Source organism: Ylistrum balloti, unplaced genomic scaffold, assembly GCF_031769215.1.
Source record: "Ylistrum balloti isolate Yb309-2 unplaced genomic scaffold, AGI_CSIRO_Ybal_v1 Utg370964, whole genome shotgun sequence".
Lineage (NCBI taxonomy): Eukaryota > Metazoa > Mollusca > Bivalvia > Pectinida > Pectinidae > Ylistrum > Ylistrum balloti.
In genome coordinates this window covers 1,092,102-1,114,061 of record NW_026782542.1, presented here as the reverse complement: position 1 = coordinate 1,114,061, position 21,960 = coordinate 1,092,102, and the positions used below count along the sequence as shown (strand labels likewise).

The 21,960-nt window shown below is 36.4% G+C and overlaps 1 protein-coding gene across 1 annotated transcript in view; it reads right to left on the bottom strand.

Moving 5' to 3' along the window:
- LOC132559769 (neuroligin-4, X-linked-like) overlaps positions 1–21,960 on the bottom strand; it is a 100,219-nt gene that overhangs the window by 11,373 nt on the left and 66,886 nt on the right. The window contains exons 2-4 of the mRNA XM_060224396.1: positions 18,885–19,034; positions 12,842–13,030; positions 741–1,539 (exon numbers count right to left, since the gene is read on the bottom strand). Coding sequence (XP_060080379.1) covers positions 741–1,539; positions 12,842–13,030; positions 18,885–19,034 — 1,138 coding nt within the window. The remainder of the gene's footprint in view (positions 1–740; positions 1,540–12,841; positions 13,031–18,884; positions 19,035–21,960) is intronic.

Here is a 21,960-nt window from a genome sequence, read left to right as displayed (position 1 = left end):
CTGGTCGACCAGAGCAACCTGGTCTTAAATACAACAGGAAATCGTGGAAATCCCGTGCCACAAAAAGCATTGCTGATATTCGCATGTGCTATCACGTGGTTTACACGCCTGCGTCTAACCAAACACGTGCGGTAATAGACGAAAACTGGAAGCGAAAATGGGCCGGACTCCCTAAGGAAATAGCACACGACATTCTGATATATAGTTAGTGCAGTATAGAGTATTATCATCACAATAGTCTACGACTCACATCTAAACTTACAACCTCTTCATCTTTTTCAAACTTCAACACCCTTCAACTTTCCGAGTTATGGGTTATATATATATATATATGTATTATGTTTATGTTTATTGAAATCGATTTTCAGAGTAAACGATCTTACTATCCCGTTTATGTAAAACTTATCATGTGTTCCTAGTATTTGAAAAATAAGGAAGGAATTTCAACCTCCTCCCTCTTCCATTCACACACCCTGAAGATGCTCCAGACTTTCTTTTTACGTGTCAATTTTGATTAAGATGATATATCTATTGTTTTTAATTTATTTATAACACTTGTTCCCAACAACAATGGTCCGGCTATAGACACATGTTGCTGTTTATCATATCAATACGGTCTGTTTGATAAGGTTGACGTAATTCAGTGTGAAAGATGGGACTTTTCCAGTATTTGTACAATTCAGAAATAGTTCACCTAGTTTGTTTGTGTTTTTTTTAGATCGTCATAGAAAAAAACTTACCCAGTTTTTGCAAAATTTGTCCAAAAGGTCATCACTGCTTCACTTAGTCTCTTTTCTGCCCGACTGTATTCCGAAGGGAACGGCGAGATACCGTTGACTAGAGGAGCACCGAATACATAGGGCAATTCATCGCCGTGGACGCCACTTGACCATTCAGGAAATTTCTCGGACTTGGTGGAATAAGCAAAGACGTAGACATAAGTATCAGACCGTTTTGCATGCTCTTGAGCCATTCTGATGAGTGGCGCCACGTATTGGCCGTCACTTAGCATCTGCATGATATTGTCAAGTCGCGTGCTGTCGTTCTGACTTCGATCCCACTCCGAGTATTGATGGTCAAGGATCTCATATATCTTCTGTCTGTGGAACTTGTACAAATTCTGGACATATGTCCTGATGATCTGCTTTTTCCTCTCCTTGCTGATTCCGTGGTCGAGTTCGTGTTGTTTCATGAAGGAATATGCTTCATTTTTGGTAACACCGAACATGACCTGCGCTTGAGAGAACGTCGACCTCCGCTTCAATAAGTCTTCAACCTTGCTTGGGAAAATGAATTCGCCTGGAGCGGGTGTCGGGGCGAAACATGAGTAATATTTTGGAGGCAGAGGAACGTTATTCACCAAATCTTCTGCAGATTTATTTGCCCTCAAACATGTCACTAAGCTCTTTGTGTCATTTGAAAAATTTGAGCAATTAAGATTTGTCGCGAAATACTTTGCACAAGACAGTGGATCAACCGAGGTCGCCCAAGAACTGAATGCAGATCCGCTTTGAAGAATAGCCCTCTGGAAGAATTGCCCTGAAAATAGAAAAAAAACCAGATTCAAATATTGTTATCCATTAACAAAACATAAGTGAAAGTATTACAAAATGATTAACTGATTCTATATTTTAATTCAACCAATGTTAAAAAGAAGATATTTTCAAACCCACCAAGAACAACTCCACGACCAATGCTTCGAATAATTTTTATTTGTGCTTCGAAATCAACGTTTAATGCCGTAGCAAAGAATGTTTTTTTATCAACAAATCCTTTTCGGAACGAATCGTTGAATTTCAAACAGCACGCGACGCCGTTAAAAGGTCACTAATTATGTAAATTATCAATAATTAAGTTAGTTTTATTTCAAAAATTTTAACATGTTATGCTAAATCTACCTCGTGACTGTCTCAATGTCTTAAACAAGAGACTATTACAGTTATAGAAATAAATTTTATACAGTGCTGTTAAAGACACGTCTAAAGTAGCTTATTTATTCTATTTTGTTTACTTTCATTTACCTGAAAACTTATATCTACTTTTTCCTCCTTGAAATTTCGGATCGCTATAAAATGGATATTGATACTGCGGATAAAGCTGATTTTTTTTGTTATTTAAGAAAACAGATAAATTTTCTATTGATTTCTTATGTCGTGTCCTAGATTTGCAGCATGTTTTGTTGTAGTTGTCTTTTAACACGATTAGGTATGTGAGAAGTGGATGTTCAATATTTTCTAACATCTAAACCTTTTTTTGATGCTGCAGAATTTGTGACGCTGTCAGACCAAAGGCTATAGATTTATCATTGTACGATGTGTCAACACCATAATATTTCCGCAAGTCAAAAATGATTCTTCATGTTTCAGTTTTTATCAAAATCTAATTAATGTGTTCTACAAGCTGTCACTTAACAGAAATCTTACAACTTTGAGAAACATTACGAACTTTAAATTCGATCACCTTTTTCATTACTGTTTTTCTTCATTTCGACTTGGTTCCATTGTTCTCCAAGTTTTTTTTTATTTTCTCGTTTCTATTCATTTCAGGCGCTGCTGTCGAAATATTGAGTGAGTAATGGACGGAGAGTGTCTATCAGCCATAAGGAGTGCGTTACGTGATTCTCAGCTAAATTAATCAACCAGCAAGCAAAGTTACGTCATAACAATAAGGTCTCCAGTATAGTTAGTCGTATGTCGTCACTAACAACTGGACACGGTCGGGTATGGTTAGTCGTATGTCGTCACTAACAACTGGACACGGTCGGGTATGGTAAGTATGTACGTCCTCACTAACAACGATACACGGTCGGATATGGTTAGTATGTCCATTGTCACTCACAACGGGACACGGTCGGGTGTGGTTAGTATGTCCGTTGTCGCTAACAACTGGACACGGTCGGGTATGGGTCGTCACTAACAACGGGACACGGTCGGGTGTGGTTAGTATGTACGTCGTCACTAACAACGGGACACGGTCGGGTATGGTTAGTATGTCCGTCGTCACTAACAACTGGACACGGTCGGGTATGGGTCGTCACTAACAACGGGCACGGTCGGGTATGGGTCGTCACTAACAACGGGACACGGTCGGGTATGGTTAGTATGTACGTCGTCACTAACAACGGGACACGGTCGGGTATGGTAAGTATGTACGTCGTCACTAACAACAGGACACGGTCGGGTATGGTTAGTATGTCCGTTGTCACTAACAACTGGACACGGTCGGGTGTGGTTAGTATGTACGTCGTCACTAACAACGGGACACGGTCGGGTATGGTTAGTATGTCCGTCGTCACTAACAACAGGACACGGTCGGGTATGGGTCGTCACTAACAACGGGGCACGGTCGGGTATGGGTCGTCACTAACAACGGGACACGGTCGGGTATGGTTAGTATGTACGTCGTCACTAACAACTGGACACGGTCGGGTATGGTAAGTATGTACGTCGTCACTAACAACAGGACACGGTCGGGTATGGTTAGTATGTCCGTTGTCACTCACAACGGGACACGGTCGGGTGTGGTTAGTATGTCCGTTGTCGCTAACAACTGGACACGGTCGGGTATGGGTCGTCACTAACAACGGGACACGGTCGGGTGTGGTTAGTATGTACGTCGTCACTAACAACTGGACACGGTCGGGTATGGGTCGTCACTAACAACGGGACACGGTCGGGTATGGTTAGTATGTCCGTCGTCACTAACAACTGGACACGGTCGGGTATGGGTCGTCACTAACAACGGGCACGGTCGGGTATGGGTCGTCACTAACAACGGGACACGTTGTCACTAACAACTGGACACGGTCGGGTATGGTTAGTATGTACGTCGTCACTAACAACAGGACACGGTCGGGTACGGTTGGTATGTATGACGTCACTAACAACGGGACACGGTCGGGTATGGTAAGTCGTACGTCCTCACTAACAACGTGACATGGTCACCCAATCAGTGAAACGTAACAGTATTTCAGTGTTGTAACCCCAACTTTTAAGGAAGGTATTACTTGAAAGTTGCCTTTCTTCTAGACTGATTGTGTTTGTAACACCGTTCAATATTTCTCTTGATATTTTCGTCGAATGACGACTATACTCAGTTAAAACTCAATTTTCGTGCTGGAAAATACGAACGCTATCGGAGAGCCGAAGCTGTTTACTTGTATCACTTGTGTTCGATACAAACGTCACGCTTCACTCCAGGATGTCATTGCTTTCAACAGGCGATGGTTCCAAGGCCAAATACAGGAAATAATGATTCGGTTCGTGACTAGGACAAAATACATCATAGCAAGCAGTCCTGAACTGAACGATTTTCCATATTGTGTTCTGTCATTTTCAAATAGAATTTCAATTTTAAAAATGGTAACGCTCGTTAAAATGATAGTTGCGTTTGTCTGTATTTCTTAACTCATTTTTTAACAAGAAACCCAATTTTAAAGATGACGATTTTCCAATAACTTTCTACGAAATGATGACGATGAATGATTACCTGGTATGAAAATGAAAATGGAATATCATATTTAAATAGACGAGCGAAATGGAGAATGATGTCGACACGCGACGTATCTGACCGTCGCCATTTCGGTGCGTATCTCGGTCCGATTATTGGGAATATTTAAGTAGTCTATTTTCTTCCGTTCAATTACAGAGTACATCAAAATCGATGTTTCTTTTGAAAAGAGAAATAAGTTGGTAATTCAGACATTTCCACTCCCCGAACGGTATCGTCTTGGGAAATTATTTCACATTACATGTAGTTTCAAATGCGGAACTCACTTGCACTGAGAAATTCGAATTTTAAATAATGATCAAGACGCGGACGTTGAAGGCACTATTGTATTGTCTGGCCCCACCCTTGTAACGTATTGCCATAACGCGCATTGGACACGCGCTCCGGTGCCTTCGTCACTATACATACATTTGCTAGCACAGACATGTTATCGGCGAATTTCGATTTGAAAAAGCAATAAAATAAAACATTATCCGGGGAGGGAGACAGCTAGACCTCTATTTTACATCGTACTGTTCTTGTTACGATGTCATACGCATAAAACTCAGCAGAACATCCAAAAAAAATCTGTCCCACGAGGGACGTCCTAATGACGCTAAATCACGGGACATCGTGCTGAGGAAACTCCTTAACCTTTTCCGGACAAGTTGTCAGCAGTCTGTATTTCCCGATGGTCCCATAGAATGATCACGTGATATAGATTACGAATTGATTGGCCGATGAATTTCTGTGAATGCCCTTACAAAACAATAAATAGAAAATGCATTGTATAAGAACGTGTTTTATCGTCGGTGCTCCATGTTGGAGACACAGACAATTTTTGATTTGGTACTATAGTACCTGTAGTTATATATTCAATGTTAATATCACATGATCTGAAGATGAAATCATATGTGTGTAATTAGTATTAAAATCCAAATTGGCAGATCGCAGACTAGATAGATACAAAAATTTAATACTGTAAGTTATGAGTGTTCATTCTATATCCGGTGGTGCCATATGGTTAGGAGAATAGGAGATCTATCGTGTCTGAAATAAATGCAACAGTAGTAATTTTCTTATTTATATTGATAAGGATATTCCTTTTGTTTAAAGTTTGGTGTGCAATTTTCTTTCTTGTGTGTTATCTTAAAGGATTTTGAATTCCATGTCACAAACAGCACCTAATGAACTTGAAATACGACAACCACAAAAAAAATTATTATCAATTTACCAAGAGTGTTGTTAATCAATGGAAATATTCTGTTATTGACCTACAGTGAGGTCAATCGAAATATTAATCAACCGGGATGATATTAGGGTAGGATGTGACATTGTTATACGTGGTGATAAAAGCTTATGTCTGCTGCACCTTTCAAAAACTGAGAACAATGGGTACGTTTTATAAATTTATTGAGAGAAAATCAGCCCGCTCAGAACAGTATTATTTAAGTGGAAATTAGCGGCAATTCGTACCCATGCTGATGTCATGATATATTTACTCTCAGTTAGCCCGCGGTTGATAACACGTTATATCAGCGTTTATGCATTCCAAGTTAAATATATCGTTTATTCATTTAATTTATTTAACGACCTTTACGTCCAATGTTACCGCTTTTCGGCCTCTAAGCGGACAATAATATACAGAATCCCGAGTGGTCCATAGTGGCGGTAGACAGGGTAAGTCTTAATCAACCAGACTGCAGAAAAAAGATTGTTAGGGGGCGATCAAGTGGATGGTAGGTGCGCCATTATCACGCAGTCATTATCAATTTCAAAATTCTGATGTAAATAGTTGGTTTAATCGGTAGGTACGTTTGGATTTGACGACCTTGAAACCGCTGTGGTTGAATGAAGACGTTATGACTTTTTATAGCGTTATCACACTGAAATGTCGTGATCTGTCATGAAATTTTATAAACGAATTGATCAAATGAGAAATGATTTCTGCGTGTATTACTACTGATGAGCATTTAAGTTCCAACCTTCAAAAGCTGACAAAGTCCTAAATAAACCATATCGTGTTCAGTATGAAATAATTACAGAGCTATTTTAAAACACCAAAGGGACATACTGAAATATTTTTATCTCTTATGTTCATTTTAATATTTGTGTTGAATATACTCAATGCTATAAAATTCTAAAATTGCCGTCTTGATGCTTTGGTTTCATTCCACTAAAGTTCTACCGCTTCCAAAGTACGTCATGGTAGCCACCTTTTATCTGTAGATGTCGATTCTCGTTTAACTTGATATGTGCAGGTTTTCTTGTTCATTGGAAAATGCTGTTCATTGTAATAGTTGAAAAATTTCTTCAAATGTCAAATTTAATTTAGAAAATAGAAATATTTTGTAACGTGTCTTTCGTGTAGAATATTCGTGTTCCTATATAGCTTTTCGGGTTAGTTCCGAGTCCCTTTCTTCCTAGTTACACGGAAATGTGTTCTGTTTGTTTAAAATCTTTGCTACTTCTAGTTTAGCATTGACTTTTAACTTTTGTGTTTATATAGGGCAATGATAGGGCAGTGATGAAAGGGTCTTACAATTTTCTTATATTATGGTACCATGGTTTGAAACTTTTACAGCTCAAGGTATCTGACGTGTGTATGAGGACTAGGATAACATTATTTGATAATCATCGCACATTAAAAAACAGATTATCAATAAAAATAAGTGTGAAACTGGCCGATCGGTTAAAAACATCAAGAGATTACCAACATATGAATATAATCATTATCCAAACTCAAATAGAAAAAAAAAAAGGCCAAAATATTAAAGAAACAAAAATAATAATTTACGCGGAAACTCCTGAAAAATTACAAAAGAATTTCGGAATATTAATCGTCTTCTGCTTCATCGACGACACCCGCCATGTAAAACTTTGTCAATTCCAGTAAGTAATGTCACGTTCTCAAATGAGAACAAGGTATACGACAACGAAACCAACAGGCAAACTAACGAACATCAAATACGCCCAGCTTCACGTCGCAAAAAGAAATAGAATATTTCTCAATAAGATCACTATGATGACCGTAAAACTCCATCAACTCGCATCTTTCGAAATCGTGTTTTACGAGATTGTCCGTCATTTGACGAAATTCTCTTATCACCGGCCAGTATAGCGCTCAATGAACAGAAATCTGTTCCTTGCTAACTTACACGTGCAAAACATGCACCTAGACTTGGAAGACATGGGTACACGTGCACCTGCGTGATGTTTTCGGATTACGAAAAGTTGCCGTCTAGAAGCAACGAGTACTTTACTTCCGTCACAAAGACTTACGGCGTCCCAAACCGTGTCATTCAATTCAGAAACGGAAAACAAAATGAAATCATTTTTAAATATTACGGAAGAAAGCATTTCGTGGCGTCACTAAGCGTGTTATGATGTTTGTTCTAGCGGCAGCCCGGCGTGGAATTCGTCAGAGACAATTACGGTGTAACAGGCCTTATTTCCATTGCTCTGCTCCTGTCGACAAATACACTTGTTCAAATATTCTTGTGATGTTCTGGCCTCTAACAATCTAATTTGGACTAGAGAAGGACAATTTTTACATTAATCCTGCAAGGTAATTTACGAAAATGAAGTTAAAACCGGATATTAATTTTCAAATTTATTCCAACTGACAACTTTCCAATTTAACTGGTTTCTCTTCCCAATGAGATGAATTACATGTCTTTTTTTAGCGTACTTCCCTAAACGTTTTCAAATAATTGACATAATTTTCTGGTTTCTTCCAATAAATAGTGGTATTACTTTTTCAAGTGTGTTATGGACTTATTTTGGCGATTTGACTTAACGCGTACTTTTGAGAAATAATTATTTTATAGTTTCAATATATAATTGCATCAGGATACATCATATAAGTTACAAACTATGTTAATTCGCAGCTAAGTTTATAAATCGACATTGTCGTATTTTCGTTTCAATTGCGGGAACCATTTAAGAATTGGAATAGATAATGATAAGAAAAAGCAAATAAATTGCTACGTGACATCAATTATATCCTCTTATTGTGTTGAAACATGTGTATGATAATGGATCTGTGCCGGCGCCACTGACGTGATCGAAAGATAAATTACTTCGTATCGCGAAAGTTTAATTAATATTTTGGAGAGGAAGAGAAAGCTTTGTTATCATTTACTATTTTTATTTTGTTCAAGTTGATACGCCAAAATAAAGTTTTATTAAGAATATCCTACACTTATTTATGTCGCTGTGTTTTGCGTATCCTGACAAGAATTAATTTGTATCTATATAACTGACTTATAACTTATTCAGGCATTAAAAAATCTTTTGATACCAATCACACAGACTACCAACACACACATATCCTGGTATAAAATTCTTAGTTCCTATCAAGTTTTGTGCGGGAGAAATGTACATGTATGTCATTCGATCGGAAGTGAACTTTAGCGGCACGCGCCATGCCTAATTAGGTTCCACGTGCAATTTAGGTACGAGACTAACCATTAGATAATTTGCAATACTTGCACTATTAAATGAAACGACGCATGCGTTGTTAATGAGATAAGACCAAAGTCATTAGAGTGATACACACAGATAAAAGCAAATTCTGACGACGCTTGCAGGGATTCGGATGTCACGCTCAGCGGATCAGCCTCTTACACCTCACTGAACCAGTGAATTGCACGTGACGTACTAATATACTGTGTTAGTGTTAATACTAACTTACGGTTTACAACATTTAACTACAAATTTTGTAAAAATAAAAGACACGGAGACTTGGCACACATTCCTACCGTTCGTAAATGTGTGTTTAAAGTATTGAGGGTAGTGATGACTCGTATTTCCAGCCAGTTTTAGCTCGGCGAAAATTACGAAGTATTTGCCAACAAATAAAATCAAATGAGCCGGAAATGTACGATTTTTACCTCGTGGGTAGTGTCTGTCGACCTGACGTGTCACTAGCTCGAAGTCAGATCAAAATCAGGTAACAGGGAACTAGCGCTGGTGATATACACAAACAGAAAACGCATTAATGTTTTGTGCAAGAGTTAAGGGTATATACATACTACGATTTGTATAAGAGTTAAGGTTATATGCTACCTTACACACGATGTCTAAGATTTGTGTTAGAGTTAAGGTTATATGCTACCTTACACAAGGTACCTACGATAAAATTTAGAGTTAAGGTTATATGCTACCTTACTCACAATATCTACGGTTTGTGTTAGAGTTAAGGTTATATGCTAACGTTCACACGATACATAGGATTTCTATCTGAGTTAAGGGCATATACTACCATTTGTGTTAGATTTAATGATTATTACAATATACATTATACCCGATTTTTTGTGTCACAGATAAGATTTTATGGCATATTTATGTAAGTGTACATCAAACTTATGGTTTGTGTGAGTTATGGTTCAGATCTTATGTTAAATACACAACACAAAAACGATATTCTATATATTCAACAATTATCTCGGCTTATTACAATGTATAGAATGCTATCTGCCTTGTGCGGGAATGCATGCAAGCTCACTGTTTGTTTCCAGATTACGCATGTGTATCGGCGTTTTACCTTTTATAAAATTTTTGAACAAATTAAATGGCTATTCATTTCCGCTACCCTCCAACTAGACAAATGAGCTTATGCTCATCCTATTTATGTGACGGAAGGGAGGCAACTCACTACTGGAAATGTTTGTTTCCTTTATATCAAATAGAAAACCAGGACAACGCCCTGAAGGAATTTACTGACATATCATATATCATTAGTAGTCTGACATAATGTAAATAGTTTACGAAAAAATGTTCACAAACAGAACAAGTCGTCCGAACACATACAATTAATGCATATTTACATCAAGCATATGAACATCTACATGCAACGATTGTAAACATCTCTCTCCATTGTATGTTTTGTTTGTTGTTGGGTTTGGTTCGTTTTCCTATGGCTGTTATTCATCTTTTATTTATTTATTTATTTATTTATTTATTTATTTATTTATTTATTTATTTATTTATTTATTTATTTATTTTTTGGTTTTGTTCTGTTAGCTTGTTTATTTTTATTCTTTATACCTTGGTGTTTGTTTGTTTGTTTTACAACTATTTTTATCCCTGAATCCTTATCGCTTTACTCAACCGTTGGTATAGCGACTACACTTTTAGTCTTCTTTTTTCGGCTAGTGATGAATTACTACTAACACGTGTTAGAACACGTGCGTTAACAGTTGTTCGCCCGAATGATCGACAAGAGAACTTCGATAATTTGTATATGAGCATATTTTTTGTTGCCTGACTAGCATAAATAAACATTTACTTTTTTGGATTATGTACACATCAACATTGCGATCAACAAACGGTATGTTCAACACAATAGCAAGGGGAGACATTTGGAAAGGTTGGGACCTAGCCTTGTAGATCCTTCATTACGGACTGTTCTTCACGGCTTTCAAAGACAGAATCATCTGACTATTTTACAGATGAATTCTGATTCTGAGTGTCCCATGAGGTTTACAACCAGTCGCACTTTCCTCGATCACGGTGACATTAAGTCTGTATTAGAACGAACAGAGTTATCACCGCGTAGCGCCCTCTGTAATGACTCCGACACTGTGTCAGCCGTCAACATGAAGCCCATTTCATTGATTTGGAAAAATAGCTGAAGTCACCAACACCTAAATCTCATATTTCGCCTCCCTACTTTTTATTTCCAATTTCGTGTCTGCATGCTTTAAAGACATCGAAGTAAATTGCGCGAATCTGTAGAAAACTTCCCAAAAAGGCGTCTCTCAAACATTGCGGCATCAAATGACCGCAGCGGCAGTGCAGAGACGACATGACCTGTGGACTTTCGAAGTAGTGTCAGCGAAATTATGTGAAAACTTTTTCTATTTTCAAAAAAAAAAAAAAAAAAACAGAACGGCGAAATTCATAATTTTTGTATGACACGTGTTGTTTGTTTAGGATACAAACAAAACGTTCAATTCTTTAACACTAGAAGTACGGCTTAATAGATAACTCATTACGTCAGTACGTAAAATTCATTTCTTTTAAAAATAATTAAGAAAATATTTATTTATGAAAATATTTCTCCCATACAGCTGAATAGGGTATGTATACATTTGCCGTTTTCATGACGGAAATAGACACAAACATGTATGCATGAGAAATAGACTCTCTAACTAGAAGACGTATTACATGTATGCAATTTATATGGGGGGAAGTTACACACGTGCATTTGTTAGACAGCATATGACGTCACCAATCATCTCACGTACACCTGTAATTTGTATATACGTTATTCAGTGCGGGTGATTCAAATTCAAACTCGCGTTCACACGTGCTTTGCATGTTCATTAGTTAGGATCGCCATGGTACACGCTCGTGAATATTAATAAAGCACAGTACTGTTGAGACATTCTTTTTGAAATCATCCACGTATTAAATTTAATTTACCTTTAGGTGACATCATTATTTTTTTTGCAACTGAAATTCAACAGTTTGATACATAATACAAATTATATAGAGATACAGCTAGTTTGAAATAGATCATAGCGAAAATCGAAATCTTCGTAAGAAACTTAGAAAAATCCGATCTCAACGTGTTATGAAATGGTTTCTATCGATAGTATAGATGTAGTCATGTGAGCTCTGTCAATTAGCTGAAAGTACGACACAAATCTTTTAGCATTAAAATGTTGAAATGATGTTTTTCCTCCGAACAGCCAGAGGAAAATGTAGCTAGGGGCCGGATAGAAAAATGTCCGTATGGTCAATATATATATATAGTTTCAGAATATACTTCTATTGACAGAATAACGCTATCATTTCTCTCTTTAAGTGACAATTTTTAAACACTTGATGTTTTACAATCAACTAGCGTAAGGTAAGAAGAGAAGAAAATTTGAAAATTGCAGCAAAAAGGAACTATTTGTATGGAGATGTTACGTCATGACTGCTTAATTAAAAATGATTTACGAAAACACATCGTTAAACCTCGAAAGATTGCAAAAAGACACAAGTGGTTGGCATTTTGAAATAAAAAGATAGTATAAGATACAATAGAGCAGAAAAATGATTTCAACTGCATCATACAGCTGTTCCGCTTCTTGGACTTCTCAACAGTGCAAAGTGCGCTACAACCACTATGCAATTTATCACTTCAGACTCTCATATCGCACAGCGGTAGATCGCAGCTCAAAAACAATGACATTTGTCGTTTATGTCTTTCAAATACCAGGAAATAAAGCGGATACTAGATTCTCTTATTGCGTGGCTTACAGTCAAGCCGTATTGTATTTTAGGACCCTTCCTTTAAATAATTAGTTTTTTTTTTCTTTTTTAAATTTTGCTTTCAGAGAATAAATTTCAGACTTACTGTCATCAGCCATGGGAGAAAGGAGGAGGAGGTTTACCAACGCTGCTCCATATCCATGTCCAAATAAGGTAATGCGTTTGACATCACCGCCAAATTCACCAATATTGGAGTTAAGCCAGGTCATGACGGCCAACAGGTCGAGTAAGGCATAATTGCCATTTGCGTTGTTATCTTCTGTGCTTAGGAAACCTGTTAACAGGAACAGAAAAGATCGATACAATCTCGTCCACATTTGATACAAGCTCGTCCACATTCGATACAATCTCGTCCAAAGTTGATACAATCTCGACCAACTTTCATTTGTTTCCCTGGAATTTAACATGTTCCTTGAGAGCGAGGCTCTAGGAGAACAGGATTGATAGAGAGAGACAATAATCTTGTATCTGTAACCGTTACAAGGGTGATACATATTTTATTTTACCGAAATAGAACAGTAACATAACAGAAATGGTTGTTGTTCGCAAACCTCTTTCCTTTGTTATTGTCTAAGACTTATAAGCAGGAGAAAACCTTCACGTAGACTCTAGTAAGATACTAAGGTTTGCTGTTTTGTATCTCGGGCAGGTGATTACTAAAACCAGTTAGAAAAATTGAAACAAAGCCAAGCTGCTATAAAGTCATTCAGTAGTCACACGTGTTACCAAATTAAAATCTTGTTTGGATTTTCTGACACATTCCTTAATCACAACATTGCTATAGATTCTCTCATACCAACTACACACATGCCCACCTCAGTCAAGTTTTAGCTAAACGAGTTTTCACGCTTCCTTTTACCCTAGGTTTCCTTCTTCCTCCAGCTATTTCAAGTGCCTCCAATCCCCCAATAGCGTTCATATTATGATATTTTACACAGGGTTAATAATTTATACAATATTCATCTATTTTAACGAACTCCACTATTAATAGCAAAGATTTTATATCAGAAAAAGGGAATTGAATTTTACATAAGTGCTTGTAGTAAACTTGGCATGCGTTCTTTTGTCAGTGGTTTAAACTGGACGTCACGTGACCCATTAATTTTATGCATGATTTAGTTATCATTGTAGACACTTGAACTTTATCAGAACATCGCAACCTTTCCTAAGAGGTAATATATCATTTCAGCTTTGTATAAAAGATATACCAGTTCAGAAAATTGATCTTTTCTAATTAACAGAAATAGTAAGACCAATACTCTGCCAGCCATCTTCCTCTCGGGAAATTTGTAGAAGTTTCGTGCAACTTTGTTTTTTAAGTGCAAGTTTTATCGAGATGAGATATATCGTCGTTTCTTCAAAGTACAATAGTTTTTGCACTCATCAATGTTCGCCGACAATATTAGCAAGAACCAGTTATTTTTCTGCATCGGCATTATAGATTTTAAAACGGTGCCTTTCTACTTTACCTTGGTGATTTTATTTCTCTCCCCAGAGCGATGCAAAACGATACAATTATGCTGCAAGCAATCAAACGATGCAACATTCTTAAAAACTCTGCGACAGAAAATTCTGATCTGTTTTACGTGCAAGAGGTAATATATTTATACCATCTGCTATTCCACCGAGTTGAAATCTTTCTAAAACTTTATATGTCTAAGGCATGTTATGATACACTGATTGAAACTCCTTGTAATATTTTTTCTCTTTACTATTTTACTTCCGGTTCGTGTGATATCTATAATTACACAATTGTAGTACATCTCTATAGGAAAATTAAAAATTTTACACGTACCGACTAATACTTAATTGTCTGAAATCTTTTCATTGCAAAAAAACTTTATGAAAAACAGAACTGTTGAGCAAAAAATTACTTTCCCATAATCGGAAGTACGTACTTATCTCCTTGCGCATGCGTATAACCAGAAGCTCGGGGAAAAGTCGAGGAAGGAAACATAATTCGTTATTCAATTGTGCAATTTTCAAACAGGTCTGTTGATAGCGATATCAATCATCTTTACAAAGTTTGTTGGATTGTCGAGCAGACGACAAAACATTTATTCTGGTGGATAACACTCCTTACATTAAACCAATTGATCTTCGTTTATCTTCATTGTTGTAAGGACATCATTTCGGAAAACGATCATGTAACTAAGCAATTATCCCGAAAGCTTCGGTTTCCACGTCTCACGGCATAACAAATTGCTATTCACAACATGATACACGCTTTCGTCAAGACGGAGTGTCGCGTGTTCGTGTTCTTCGGGTGTCACGTGGCGTCACGTGATATCGTGGGGGTGTCCCTGGTCAACCGCTAGAGACGTCACACAGTGTCGAACAGAATCACAAATGTTATATGAGCTTGTAAAGTTATGTGTCCACTGTTTTCGTTTTCTGTGTTAGAACATTATGTTACATAACTGAACAATTAAATGATAACATTTGCTGACAATTTGTCAAAACTAACATAACAAATGAATCTTAGATTATCAATTCGTTTCGTCGATCTCCTCTTAGCATTCGATATACAGTCGAACATTTTTTATCTCGAACACGAATAACTGAAGACCCCATTCAATTCGAAGCATATCGTCGGTCCCTGCCTAATTTTACATGAAACATCCGAACTCACTTAAATCGAACACTCTGTTATCTCGAAGTGTTCACACGGCCCACCCTTCGAGATAATGAGGTTCAACTGTATATCCTCATTAATATTTCAAGACAATTGTCAGATACACACTCTCCATATATATCCGAGCGTAGGAATCATTGATGCATAACTAATGAGTTTAGTTTGATAGGAATATATATATCTTACCATCCTGGCAATTTCTTATGATACAAGTACCATACATACAACAAGAAAATATCAACATGTCAACAAAATCATAATCCAAACATAAATTCAATCAAACTAGAGCAAACTGTGAACAAAAAGAAAGATTTACACGGAGACTCCTGACAAAGTGCAAGGAGAACAAGACCAGGTTTTCCGGAAGAGCAAGCGTCTTCTGTTTCATTGCCTACACTCGCAATGTAAACCTTTGTCAATCCAAGTGAATTGAAGAAGTTTTGATAAGAACAAGAAAAAAACCATATTGCATGTTATCAATTCATCCAGCACAAAGACATTCTACGTCTTTTGCACGTGAGTAATCTACTTCAGTTTATAATCTTTTACGTTTTTGCCTGAAAAACTGACAAATTCTTGGTCATGTTTCTAATTCCTTAAAATAATGATAAAGGTCTACTTGAAGACAAAAAATCTCCTTAACACTTCATTGCTGAAGAAAAAACTTTAAACTCTGTGTAAAATAAATGTTTATCGTTTGTAATTCATTATGTCAAACTTTTTAAACATTACAACTATCGGAATGTGCTCTCAAGTCAACGGTATCAACTGGTGGTAGATTAATTGTACCAGCAACTACCGGGCGTCTGTTTACGAAAATCGTGCTGGAAGATTAAAAAATGTGTTCAACTAACATTGAGAGAAAACCACGGTTACATGTACGCCTGTTCTCAAGCTATTATTCAAGAAGCCATACACTTTTAATATAAATATCATGAGAGCAGTTGAATCCGATTTTCTGCGACTTCAGCACTCTCAGAAAGATTAAAGAAAATTGAAATAGTTATTTCTATATCTGGATAATATAACAGTCGATTTGACGACATAAAATGCAATCAATACTTTCATCAGATCATTATAATCTTGGCTTCGTGTATTATAATTTTTCAATAGACGTGCCTAAAGTCATACAGAAATATTCACACAGAGAACAATATTTTACCCTAAAAACATTTTAAAACCATGAAATTCATCACAAGAAGCTTGATAAATGTTTCAAGAATAAGATTTCAACTATTTTTTTTAAAAATTAGTTCTTACTTTTCAATTTAGATATATACAGACCAATACTTTCCCTTTTGTAAAATAATCATGGCTGAGATGTAGAATTTGTACACTCTATGTTGCGAGTCACAAATTAAATATTTACCCACATCCTTCTGTACAAATTATATTTATTAATCGAGATGAAATGGTCCTGCCTCAATTTCTCGTTAACGTGACATTTAGTATGCCCAAGAATAAACCAAATTTTTGAAAAAAAAAAAAACCCTAAAATTTGATAACTTCTTTCATGGGAAAATTTAATGTGATTTCTCTTTTACATAGAAGATTCTATCATCCGAATCTTGATATGACCTTGAACCGAGATCATTATTCATAATTTTATCGAGGAAAGAAATAAACGTTGACGTACCATTTATCAATGTAGCTTTAGATAAGGAAAGACAGGGGGAATTGATTGATACGCGAGCAAAATACAAACAATGTTTATCCACCGTGTGGAGTGCTGCAATGTCAAACTGGGTTTCATCATTAAAACAGATAAACAGTACAATGTCTTACATGTAGCAGTTTGTTATGTGAAAGTCTAGAATTAATAAAGCCGAGAAAAATAAAATTGTGTATGATAAGTATAAATATTTCTTGTCCCTTATGAATAAAACATTGATATGAAGTTTTGAATAGAATTTAGATATACTAACACATAATAAATCAATGTGGCTTTGAAATATTTCCCATCTTCTTTTACAGTAATGACAAACACGTTCATTTTTGGTGCTTTACACAGGAAAAGAAAATCCATTTAAAGTTGTTGACAATGATGATTGCAAGTTCAAGAATGTAAGTTCAAGATATTTGTATACTGACTTGAAGTATAGCCAAATTTAAGTATTGGTGCCAAATAAATATAGCGAGGAAACCTAAAAAAGCAATGATAGGTGTCATAGAAAATACATGTAGACACGGCATTATATAGTGAGCAGTTGTGAATTTCATCTAAATAATCATTGACATGTTGATCGTGAACGCACATTTCAATGTTAAAAGTGCGTTTCGACAGCGTATATTCCTTTTTTCTGTCTATAATATATTGATCGGAACACATGTACAGTCGGTGAAGCATGTTTGACACTTTCATAGTTACTCAAGGTACACGTACATATAGAATGAAACGTTACATTAATTTCGAAACTGCACGCCGTCTTTCCGTTTTAGAGAACCGGAAAATCTATTTGCAAAGCTCCAGAACGGCGAAAGGTTTTCCGAGCCATTCTGAAGATTCGAAAACGCTATGCTCGTTAGGAAAATCGCATAATTCTTCCTGTTGTCTGTGATCTGGAGTAAATGGAGATGCCGGCTTAACAAATCGCCGTCGCCACACGTAGTTTTTGCCCATTAGGACATCTGATCCTTATTCACCCTGCAGGATCCACGTGGCCTTTACAGATCATAGGGTTTCACCCCGCGGAAGGTCACCCAAGTGGTTCGTTTATCCCACAGGTGGAAACACGACCTGCTAACAGTACTTTTGTCATCAACAGCACGGTAATAATTAGTTGGATATAACTGAGCGGTTTACCACCACGGAAACAGCGGGACTAATTGGTAACACTAAACCATTCTACAGGAAGTGTTTTTTCGATGTAAAAACACTTATAATTGACTGAATCGTAACAAAAGATTCAAAGAGAATGTTAGTGATTGTGTATAAAGCTTGGCATGATAAAATTGTTCACATAAATATAACGCCAAATAGTACATGTGTTTTCACTAGGATCCGCTACCATTATCATTATCTGTCTCTTAGTCAAAGGACGTGATTGCCACGTGAAAACGAAACAGATTAGCGCGCGATGAGAATTAAGACGTTATGGGAAGCGCTACAATCGAAATATGACAGCTTTGAAATATGACACCAATACTGACTAATTGAACATACTACTAAAAACCTTAAAAAGATTTTATCACATCTAAAATGAAATATATATATATTTTTAGTAGAATGCAGATTCATAAAGTACCTGTATTGTATGCACTACACATTCAGTATCTTAAGTTTATCATTTGCTCGACGTCTTTTTTCTGCAAACGAAAGAGGAAGTCGAGATGTGTGTCAGATTTAATTTAGATAGATTAATCGAGTGATTTGTTTCGATTTAATAAAATAACATAAAAATGATAGACCAGGTAACGCCCACTTTTTCCAAGCAAATATATCTTTATCACACAGTACACTTTAATATAATTTAACGAAATATCGTTTTCTTACCTAATACACCAAGTCTGTAGTTGACGGTCACAACAATAACCTCCCCGTAACTGGCCAGAACACTTCCGTCATAAGCATTTCCGGTTCCGATGTCATAAGACTCTCCGTGGACAAAAACCATGACCGGAAGTGGTGTTGTATCGTTCCATTCTGTAGAAGACATAACGTTGGAAACAAAATTTAGATAATTCTACAAATATGATATAATCATACAAAAACTAAAAAAGTAAAGGTGATTTTCTTTTATCTTAATAAACGTTCAACGGTTCTCTATCAGAAACAAAACTCCTTTACTATTGCACATTCGTCACATTCAGAACATTCACCCCAGTCAAACACACACGTATAATGGTACACAACATGTACAATCTATATCTAATAATTGAAACTTTCCGGGCGCCATTCACAAGGATTTGTTAACATTCATTGTACGATTAATAATAAATTTGATAAACCATTTAATTTTGCGCCATTTGTCGATACTGTTGAATAGGCTGTGCATCAATAAGTTACAGGATTCAGAAATATTCATATCAATTCATACCATGATAACAACATATATAGTTTTGTTCAAATGTTTTTATTAAAAACGTCACAATTTTTCCAGGTTTTTTCTCCACAAGAAATGAAGAATGACGAAATATGTTCAACTTATGTTATTATCTACTTATTCGATGCCAGGCGACAACTGTCAAGAGTTAGGAATTTGATGCTGTTATTTCGTACTTAGTTAACACTACACTGTAATGTTATAAAACTTTATATAAAAAAACTAGACTGAACTGTTTAACATTCAATACACAATGTTGAATAAAATGAGAATATATTATTGAAGGAGACGATGATAAGTTACATGTGTTCAATATCCAAATGGTAAACATTGTCTTCAGGGATATAACCAGGGTTATCGTATATTCATGATATCGTGAAGAAGCTTAATTAGAGATAATAAATAGATGCATTCCCAAAGGTACAGAATCTGAAGTGATACCGTACTTTGAATTTATTCGAATACAAATATAGTTTGTCGTGGGCATCGGTGTAGCCAGTTCATAAATCTCCGATCGAAAATTGATCACTCTCGTTTTAATTTGTTATACATTCAGCTATTAATTTTCATCTCCAAACAGAAACATATTCCAGACAACATTTTATTGTTAAACGTAATTTAATTAAACACCGACAAATGTCCATCTCCGAGTTATCCGTTTGAACAGTTCACCGCTGCTTGACCGCTCAATCGAACGCATCTGACAATGACGACAATGACTTGATATCAACAGGACCATTCGGTCAATGTTTCGGACAATTGTATCAATAGCTGACCCGAATGACCATCCAACGGACAGTATTTACATTCGGGTAACATCTGGCCATCTGTAACCATCCAGATTTAATCTTGGAATAATTTGTCCAGCTGATTGTGGTCATATGGTACATATTTCGGTCCACTGCAAACCGCAGTCAACGGAGAGATAACACGAGTTTCATTCTCTGCGTCGTTCATAAACACCACGGGATTTTGATAACGTCAGTGGTTGCACGTTTCAACCCCATTTTGTTTTATTACTGGATACATGAGATTGACGATCAAAACAAACAAATAAATAAATCAAATAAAAAGATGTTTATCAGATAAAATATTTTGAAAAAAATAATAAGAAAGCAAAATGAACTGACGCTATCTAAGCTTGTGTGTGTGTTTTGCCTCTCTCTTCCCTCTCAGTCGATGCAAATTTACTTTTTAAAGACGAACTGTGTTCAAGTAGAAACAAATTGCTCATCTATATATAATATATATCAATTTCTGAACATTTCGGGCAGAGTAATCATGGTTTATCAAGAGGGACTGCTCCCGAGAGGTTCCGCCTAGTTACTTATGCTAACATGTATATTTTACAAAATCTTAGTGATTCATGTTGCATATCGACTTCAGTGCACGTCCCTCCCGATTTTCACTGGCAACCTCACAAAACTGCGTATTAATGGTATGTGTTGTCATCTGTATTACTTCTATGTTTGATAAACTGGCCTGATGGGAGATTGTATATACAGACATAAAATATATGAATGTGTACTATAATGGCCTACCACCTGAAGATTATTTATATGTCTAGCAAAGATTTAGTCAGAAAAATGATATAGACATTAAATTCATAATTCGGAGAGACTTGCTCTATATGGTCTTGTTGCATCTCAACAGAGAGGCTTACACATGTTGCTTGTAACGATTTTGTAAAGCTCAAAGACGGATAGTATTGTGGCTAGGACTGCAGCAGATGTCGTTCCGTCTTACGTAATCGTCAAAGCCATATGTCACGTCCTGTGTACTTGTAATCAACGGAACAAATATACAGAGCTACGCAAATATTTAAAAAGAAAATGGGATTGCTATGTAGATCAGCCTTCTTGGACACAAGCGGCTTTTTGCTTTTAAATGAGGCCGTGACACGAGCAAGCTTGTGTTAGCATCAACCAGTCAGCATACGAATGAAGTTATTTTGTTTGAAATGAAATACTCTGTCGGATTACCATATGATGTGCTTGCTTACGGCCAAAATGCAATACACTTGCTTTGGATTGCGCGCTGACTATATAAGGTCAGCTTTGTTTCAGGCAAATATCACTTAAACCAACTGGCCAGTCACTTAAGCCTTTTTGGTTGTGAAATTATTCATACTCTTTATGCAGCAATTTCGTACACAGATCTCTTTGATACACAATGCGCATTGTAATTATCTGCGGGTGAAAGACTCACGACAAATATATCTCTTTCCTAACTGAGGCCAGGAAAACTGTCAGAGATTCAGACCAACTGTATCGCAATTAGAGATGTTTTGTCACCATCTTAATAGTATACTTCAAATACATTTTAATAAAAAGCAGTAAAAAGAGACTCAATAAAAGTCCATTGATGATTGTGTAATTTTCAATCGCCATACAAAATAATCTGATCAGAACGCATGCGTCAATGTTAATATCTTAATTATAACAGCGGCGCATCATGTACATAAAAAATAAGGAATAAGTTATAAATATCTGTATATTTACACAGTTTCTCAACAACGGGAACGAT